The sequence below is a fragment of the Rhamphochromis longiceps genome, linkage group LG2, assembly GCF_057381845.1.
Source record: "Rhamphochromis longiceps isolate RC_006_pf linkage group LG2, R_longiceps_female_GT1.1, whole genome shotgun sequence".
Lineage (NCBI taxonomy): Eukaryota > Metazoa > Chordata > Actinopteri > Cichliformes > Cichlidae > Rhamphochromis > Rhamphochromis longiceps.
The window spans coordinates 35,778,990-35,787,944 of NC_140558.1; the positions used below are offsets into that span (position 1 = coordinate 35,778,990).

The following is an 8,955-nucleotide window of genomic DNA, read 5'->3' on the forward strand; positions in this document are numbered from 1 at the left end:
ACCTCGTTGCCTGTTTTTGTCACCGCCACCTTTGTAAATAAAACATCACTCGTATCCAGGGCCGGCCCGTGGCATAGGCCGTATAGGCAAATGCTAAGGGCGCCGTCCATCAGGGGGCGCCACGCCAGTGCCATAAATGTTGAAAAAAAAAAAAAGTTGGTACTATTATTTCTAAATACAAAAAATAATCCCACGTTAATTAAAATGCAAAGTAAAGCTTATTTAATAGAAACATTATTTGTTACAACATTATGCCCCCCCTCCCCGCACGGTGCGCCCCCTCCCTTCCCGTATCATGGTTCCTTTTGGACGTCACCACATCAAAAAATCAACACAAGATGTCAAAAAGGCCAAAACTGTCAGGTGCCCAGGGAAGAAAAAAGAGAGAAGAAGAGGAGGAGAAATGAGAAAAAGACAGAGGTAGGTAACGTTAGCCTACATGAAATTATTTGTCTGAATGTGATAGTAACCTAAATTTTTAGGATTAAGCTAATGTTACATGATTCGCTAATTGCTAATCAATAAATAGCTAGTTAACTGTTTTAACGTCAGTTAATATTGTGGAGGGGGCTAAATTGTTATGGAAAATAATAATGTAACGTTAGGTAATTACAGTACTCCCACCTTTCCCACCATTCCTCATTTGTATTCATCTTTTAAGCAGGTGTTTTTTGTTTACATTGTTATTGCCTTCTGGTTAGCTAACGTTTACCCTGCAGGTAATAGTCACTTTTCCACCCCTGTATATATTATAGTTGTAAGCCTAGTTGTTAAAGTGCACATCATTAATGTTAATTAAGCAATATCACATGAGAGGGAATGCTGTTTTTTAATATGAGCACTGCTGTGATTCGGTCAAAGATAATCATAACATAACATTCTCATATGATTTTATACTTTTACTTTGCATTCTGCTATTCAGCATTTCACTGTAATGATGACAATAAATTGAATCTAATCTAATTTGCATAAGAGTTAACATCATACATATATCTCTTTGGTTTTTCATTTATATTATATCATTTCATTTTATTCCTGGAATCATATGTTTTTATTATTAGACTTTAATACTCAGTGGTGTCACATACTCCTCTCTTCAGATGCACTGTTGAAGTTTCTAAATCCCACCCCTGGGCCATCTACCACATCTACCGCTGCTGCCTCCACTTCAGCAGCACAACCCACCAGTGATGCAGCATCAGCAGCACAACCCAGCCATGATGCAGCAGCATCAAGCGGTCTTCCTGTTGCCTTATTTATATTGTATTTTTAATTTATTTTATCCAACTTGTTGACACATTTTATTGTGTTTATGTATGTAAAATTTATTGTATTTCATATATTCATTTTTTATTTTTTGTATTCATTTATTTATTCATATCTTTTTTTATCTTGTTAATTATTCTGATTGTGAATTTGCTTTCTTTAAGTAAAAAAAAAAAAGGTCAAAGACAAAGCTATTCGGTTTCTTGTGAGTACATACACTACACTGCCGATGTAGGGGGGCGCCACCTAAAATCTTGCCTAGGGCGCCAGATTGGTTAGGGCCGGGCCTGCTCGTATCATCAGTTTGCTGCATCTTGGGTCCTCCTTTTCCTCCACACCACACGGCTCCCTCCGCCAGCCGTGACAGTACGAGCCGACCAACATGGACCCAGCAGCATTCGCACCTACCCAGGAGTTTCGGGAGGAGGTAACCGACACGGTCGCAAGGTTGGTAAACCTGTGGCTCGAGCAGGAGGAAGAAGAGTTCCACCGCGCTGTAGAAGCCAGGCTACAGCAGCTACTCTCTGCACACTCCTGGCTGCTAGACTCGCTTCACCCGCTGGCACGGGACTTCCTCCTTCATGAGCTGCACCTTCGCCCTCCAGCCGCTACCGCTTCCCAACCCAGCCCGGCGGTGAAGATTTTGCCCGGCCCGCCGGAGGTTTTGCCCGGCCCGCCGGAGGTTTTGCCCGGCCCGCCGGAGGTTTCGCCCAGGAGGAAGCGACGATCGCGCCGTCGGCGCGTCGCCCCACAGCCGGAGAGTAGGACTTCGGAACTGCCGGCTGTGGTGAGTGGAAAAGACACTCCGTCTGTTTCGCCAGCTCGAATGACTGTTTATTCCGGGGCTGTGTTTGTTGAGCCAGCTGCCCAGCAGGTAGCTCAGTTAGCCGCCCAGCAGCCACTAGCTCTGGCCAGCCCAGAGACTGTGACGCACTCCAGGGCCTCCCCAGAGGCTGGGTCCCAGCCCCCGGCCGACTCTGGACCCCTGGAGATTAAGAAGCCAGCTGAGGACTGTATCCGGCTGTCGCTGCCCGAGCTGGGTCAATGCCCTGTGCAGCTGCAGTCTGCCTTGTGTTTGCCAGAGGCCCGTGTGCCTGCTGGTTCTGTTCTGTGCCTGCCAGAGGCCCGTGCGCCTGCTGGTTCTGAACTGTGCCTGCCAGAGGCCCGTGCGCCTACTGGTTCTGACCTGTGTGTTCCAGGGGCCCCGGTGCCCACTGGTCCAGAGACTGTTTTTGCTGGGGGGCCCGAGGAGCCCGTCCAGCCTCCTGCTTCGCCTGCTGGGGGGCCCGAGGAGCCCGGCCAGCCCCAAGACCCATCATCTCCACCAGCTGCAGCCTCTGTGTCTCCATCCTCGCCAGCTGCGGCCTCTGTGTCTTCACCCACGCCGTCGCCTGGTCCAGCCACTGCTTCACCCACGCCTGGCCCGGCTTCAGCCTCTGCTTCACCCACGCCTGGCCCGGCTTCAGCCTCTGCTTCTGCTTCAGTCTCGTCTGGTCCAGCCTCTGCTTCTGCTTCATCCTCGCCTGGTCCGGCTCCAGCCTTCGTGTCTTCAGCATCGCCTGGCCCGGCTCCAGCATCCTCGTCAGCATCGCCTGGTCCGGCTTCTGCTTCAGCATCCTCATCAGCTGCCTCATCTGGTCCAGCCTCTGCTTCGGTCTCGTCTGGTGCTGCGACGGCCACGCCACCTTCGGGTCCCAAACTGCCGCCTCGACATCGGCGGTCATCTGCCAGGCCGCTGGTGGAGCGTCATCGTCAACATGGACGACCTCCTAGACGCCGCCGCTGCCTTCCGCGCGGTCGGCCTCCAGACTTCTGTTATCGCTGCCGTTGCCGTCCGCACGGTCGGCCTCCAGACTTCTGTCATCGCCGCCGTTGCTGTCCGCACGGTCGGCCGCCTGAACGGTTTCCCTGTTGCCGCCGCTGCCGTGTGCACGGGCGGCCCCCTGAACTGCCTCCGCTCCGCCACCGCTGCCTTCCACTCGGTCGGCTTTCGGAGCTGTGTCGCCAACGTGGCCGGCCTCAGAAGATAAACTATCCTGGACTTCTGAGCTGTGAGCCTCTGGGCCGGCCTCCTGAACTGTGTTTTGTCCCGGTACTCCAGCATGTGTGTTTTTGTTTTGGACAATTCCCTCGGTCCGCTGGAGCTTGTTTTGTTCGGTGTTGGTCCCTCCGTCCTGGGCCCCCGCCGCCCGCCCTGGGTTGGTCGTCTGTTTTTGTTTTGGGCTGTCTGGTGCCAGCCCTTGGAGGGGGGGGTACTGTCATGGTCCTGGGTCGTTGACCCAGCGTTTTGTGTTTTGTGACTATTTCCCTCTGTTCTAGTTATTCTGTGTCCTCCCCCCTTGTGTCCGGTTCGGGTTCTAGATTTCCTGTTTTACTTTGTAGGTCTGTGTCTCGTTATGCCCATTAAGTTCCAGCTGTGTCCCCTCCTGTGTGCCATTTCCTCATTACCTGGTGTGTGTATTTATAGTTGGTGTCTGCCTGTGCTCCTCGTCGGCTCGTCTGCGTTCATCCATGTATCACTGCACTCATCCGTGTATTTCTGCGTATCTCTGCATTCATCTGCGTTCCATGGTGTCCTGTCTCTGCGTCCCTCTGCCCCGCACCCCCTTTGTACGATCTCAGGTTTGCTATTTAGTTTCTCCCAGTTTAGGTTTCCGTTTGTAAAGTACTCATACCTCGTTGCCTGTTTTTGTCACCGCCACCTTTGTAAATAAAACATCACTCGTATCATCAGTTTGCTGCATCTTGGGTCCTCCTTTTCCTCCACACCACACGGCTCCCTCCGCCAGCCGTGACACAGACATTGTTTAACAGCTATTACAGTGGAGGTTTTGAATAATTTTGTCAACATACTATAAGCAGGAGATGCAACTGTATCCTAATACAAATGCACCATTAAACACCGGTGCCAGTTTAACCTTCCTGCCTTCTTGGGACCTTTTTGTGCCACTGCTATGTGTTAAATGGCTGCCATTTCCACTGTGTTCAGTGGAATATAACCAAACTTGCCACAGGATAGTTTTTACCTGTCAATGTTAATATTCCAGTGTGAATTCCTTAAATCAGCCTAAAATGGCTGAGCAGCAGAAATCCCCACACCCATCACCCTGGGGACCATTTTCTGCCCATTGACTTCCATTATAAACGCTATTTTTCAACCCCAAATTATCATCATATGATTTTATTTTTTCTTCTTTTCTTGGATGTCAATGAAGACTCAGGGCCTTGAAGTTTTAATTTTTAAATTGCAAAAAAAATGCAAAAAAAATAATGGCAAGTCAAAATGTGTGTTGGTGCCAATCTTTGGTCCATCTAAAGGCCTACTTATAATGACAATCACATATTACTTCAACTGTTTTTTTTGTGGAAATATTTAGTTTCGTTTTTTGGTTTTTGGGGCTTATAACACAGGGCGCTCATGTAATAACACTGGGATTTGAAGGGTTAAAACAACGAAAATATAATTAAAACTTTACATGAATATTTCAGGGAGAAGTAGTTTTACAAGGTTGGCTAATTTAAAGTGGAATAAAATATGGATATATGGTCTTTTTATGGCGTGGCTGAGAATGGTCCCTAGGGTGATGGGTGTGAGTTTTTTAAAGGATGGCAGGAGGGTTAAATTTGTAAGTAGAACAAAGAGGGTACATTAACCTCCTTGTTCCAATTGTCTGTGAATTTCACGACTCACAAGTGCCACTTCATAGATCTATTCACACGAAAGCCCACATACTTTTATTCTGCAGTTGTGGAAGTTAGATAATTAGAATTTATATTTTGGTAGAGAACATACGCAAAAGTGTAATTTTGGACATAAACTGAGTTTGGTTTAAAAAAAAAACACACAGAGACACTTTTAGAGAGAAGACACTTAGACTCAGTCAGTGGGAATATTACATAAATGAGAATAAAGAGGGAATCCTACAAATGGAAGGTTTGTGATAAGAGAGCTTCTATATCCCATGTATTCATATATTTTGTGAGTGTGTGTTATGCATAAAAGCTCTTAAGATATTCTGGCTGGGAGACAAGTAGCCTCTCTATATAAAGCATACTGTGTTAAAGGTTAATCCCCCTCACTCTGTTTCTGCAAGACAGGCCCTCCTTTGTTTAGCTTTGCTTGCCTTAGCTACACACTTGAGGTTTTGTGTATATTTGTATGTTTGTGTGCACTCACGGTCTACACACTGATGATGGTATAGTGGAGCAAAAACAAAAAATATAAAAAATAAAAATAATTAAAAAAAATACTCAGGGGAAAGTTATATTTGAATCCAGGACTTTAGGTTAGTAACAGGTATGTTATTAAACAGTAATAAACCATAACTAGCCAGCCCTTTATCCATATTAGTGATACAAGGCTGAAACACATATCAACTTAAAATGATTAATTTATATTCATTAAAGGACCCCAATATAAGAAGAATTCATATTTATTTGGTAAATTAAGTAAATTTTGTTGTGACATGTTACCACATAAGTGCTGCCAAAAATCTTTTTTTTTTAACTTCCCAACTGGTTTCACTGCAATCTTTTCATTTACTAACTGGCACTGAAACAAGACCAGAAAACACCAACTTCATGTAATTAAATTGGTTAAAATTCTACCTCGAAGTGTCGACATCTGACATATTATCATCTCTAACATTTTGTCATTATTTGTCATCAAACAATGCAGAAAGACACTGGTGCCATATTGGTACAAACAAACAACCATAACGCAGGGCAAGAAGAGTCTAGGACACCTAATGGGCAGGCAAAACCCAAAATAATAAGGACCTAAACATGCAGCAAACAAATTCAATACTATAGACAAAAGCAATGCAAGTGTAAAAAACTATTAGGGCATTCAGGTCATGGAGGAACATTTTAATCTCTAAATCAGTTTTAGGCTTGGACCTATTCATGAATTTACAGGAAACATAGTCAGGTTAAGTCAGTTCATTTATATAACACATTTAAATACAACAGATCCACAGAAAGCATGGGAGATGCTGTATAATCCATTTATAATGAATTAGAAGTCACTCACCTCCCTTTAATTAGAAGTCTGGTTGCTCTGGTACTCATCTGATACATCATCATGGATCAGAGCACAGCAGTGGTGAGAAGGTAATGGTAGGTTTGTGATACACACTTATACATTATATTGTAATCTCTTTATTGTTGCTATTAATTATTATCAACATTAATAATTCAAGATTTTTACATCATAGATTTACAGTAAAACATACATGACCAGACCTAAGCAGACCCATATGGAAAAGAAACAGTAAAAACTTATATGATTTACTCATGAAAGTGGCCACTTTCTCATTTCTTTCATATATTGTTTTAGTAAGTGTCCAAAACATACAAGTTTCATTATATAATTTTTCAAGGGATCTTATATATGTTTTCACTCTTGTATGCTTTTCATACAAGTTTCACACAAGACAGATACAAACTTCATAAGATTTATATATATCTTTTCCATATGGGAGAGCTCAGTGTATACAGCAGAAATACAGCAGCAGCATGCTCTGGAGCAATCCAAGGACTGTGAAAGTAGATGTTCAGCAAAATTCAGAGATTTCCCCCTGTGGGTGGAAAAAGTCTTTCTGTTTTCTGGCATATAATTTGTATTTCAAACCTGTGCAAATATGTTTTACATTTTTAACCCTTCCTCAAAAGCATTCTCATGCTTTACATCTTCAGATCATGTTGTATGTTTTTCACCATTAAAAAAAAATTGGAGGTCTTGGAAAAGCAATCAGACGGTTCCATTAGAACAGATGTGTGCACCCCATTTCATGCGCACCACCTGGTATGTATAGCAAACTCTCAATGATGGAGAGAGAGTCAGCCTGTTAAGGTTTAAGTGCCTGAAATACTTGCCAGACCTTCACCTTCAAGACTCTTCTGGGATCACAACATGTAAAAAAATGTTGTTGTTGCTGCTGATGTGTTCCCCGGTGTTGCTGTTTTATATCGAGCCAGCAACAGAAGCTTTGAAGTCTGGATCTGTTAACATGGGGTTAAAGTGGTAGCAAGACTGAATGTCAGGGCGCCTTCACGTACACACACATGCAAAATTTCTGAAAATACACTCGCACATAAACACATGCTTATGTGTTGCCGGTGCACCGGCATGGTGCACCGACAACATAAACTCGATCACACGGTGGGGGATTCAGTGAGGCCAGATTGCATGTCAGACTGCTGAGCTCGGCGTGCAAATGATGCATACATCACAGGGAATCAAGAAGAATTGAACCAAAGCAGATTTTTTTATTTCAGTTTTTCCTGCGAATATAAATTAAAATCTATGAACCTAAAAATGCAACAACAGTATATGACGGACTGAAAATGAATAATTTAGGGATCCAAACCATAAACAGGTTCAGGAAGCTATAGGGAAAAGTCAGGAAAGGGCAGAAAAGTAATAAAATCCATAAAAAAGTTATGGAATGAAGCTCAACCTTATTACCATCCAATATGGGAATGACCTCTGCCTGCTGAACTGCTGGGCCAGCATTATTATTTTAAAGAAAAATGAAGCTCTCACTTTGTGTTTGTGTGTGGTAGGTGGATTATGAGTGGGTGGAACTGTGTGTGTTTATGCTTGGTGAGTGGGATTTGAAAGCCAAATGTTATTGCTTTCCGAACACACACTAGCTTCAATGCACAAATACTGAACATCACCAGAGGCCATTACCACCCCTCTTGCTCCCTCTTCACATTTTCTCATTCCGGTCCCAATTAATCCAACCCTGCTGGATGCTGCTGCCGCCATACCCGAATATTGTTTCTCTTTTCCCTAAATGTTGCCAGGCCACCTGCCTGGTCCTCTGATCCAAGGAATCCCAAACACACAATCTCCCTGTCCAGCCAGCACATTTGTTAGATTGGTTAGAGCAATTTCCCTCCATTTTCTTCTGCTTATCTGAGTCAAAGATTTGGAATGGAGTGGTGATATGGGCAGCCAGATGTCATAGAGTGAGAAGCAGGGTACACTCTGGACATGTCACCAATCTGTCACAGGGCCAACACAACTGTCCATGCTCACAATATACACCTATGACCAATTTATTATCACTAATTAACTTCTATCTATCAATCTAGCTGAGCAAAAATTTCAAATATAGTAGTCTGCCCAGATCATGTCAGGTTTCAAGGACAGCAAGAGTGAAGACTGACTTGTATTGTTATTTACAATATTCAATGCTGGACTCAACCCTAATCTGAAACGTCAACACTGTGATAACGGAGCCTTAGATCATTAAGATGGAATTGACATCCATGCAGTGTTGAAGCCATTATTTTTACAGCACTCGCCTTCATGCCTTGACTTACAGAAATGGCTCTTTCATGCAGACATACACTGTTAAATTACCTGCTGTGAAACAAGCAAGGATACACAAAAGCAGTGAAAGCTTTATTTGAGGTTAGGTAAAGCATCACTGATAATCCTCAGGCATGAAGTAATCTGAGTATGTGGATTACCGGTTTGAAAACACTTCCTCTAGTACTAAAGTAGGAAGCCATGACGACCAAGTGGCAACTATGTGTTTTTTTCCCATTTTAGTCAGTTGCTCACCGTTCACTCTCAGAGGTGTTACATGTCTCATTAAACTCTTGCTCTTTCATTTTAGGTGCATGAAATCAATTCCAGACAGCTTCCTGTGAATCCATTTACATCACAACCCT

At 43.9% G+C, this 8,955-nt stretch overlaps 1 protein-coding gene across 1 annotated transcript; it reads left to right on the plus strand.

The window, feature by feature from the left end:
* Positions 1-1,545: 1,545 nt before the first annotated feature.
* LOC146677779 (uncharacterized) lies at positions 1,546-3,980 on the plus strand. The gene has a single exon (XM_085382705.1). It carries the CDS (start codon positions 1,649-1,651, stop codon positions 3,542-3,544), a length of 1,896 nt encoding a protein of 631 aa, XP_085238831.1. The 5' UTR covers positions 1,546-1,648; the 3' UTR covers positions 3,545-3,980.
* Positions 3,981-8,955: the final 4,975 nt, after the last annotated feature.

Coding starts and splice junctions, on each gene's coding strand:
- LOC146677779 (XM_085382705.1), top strand. CDS start 1,649: ATGGACCCAGCAGCATTCGCACCTACCCAGGAGTTTCGGGAGGAGGTA.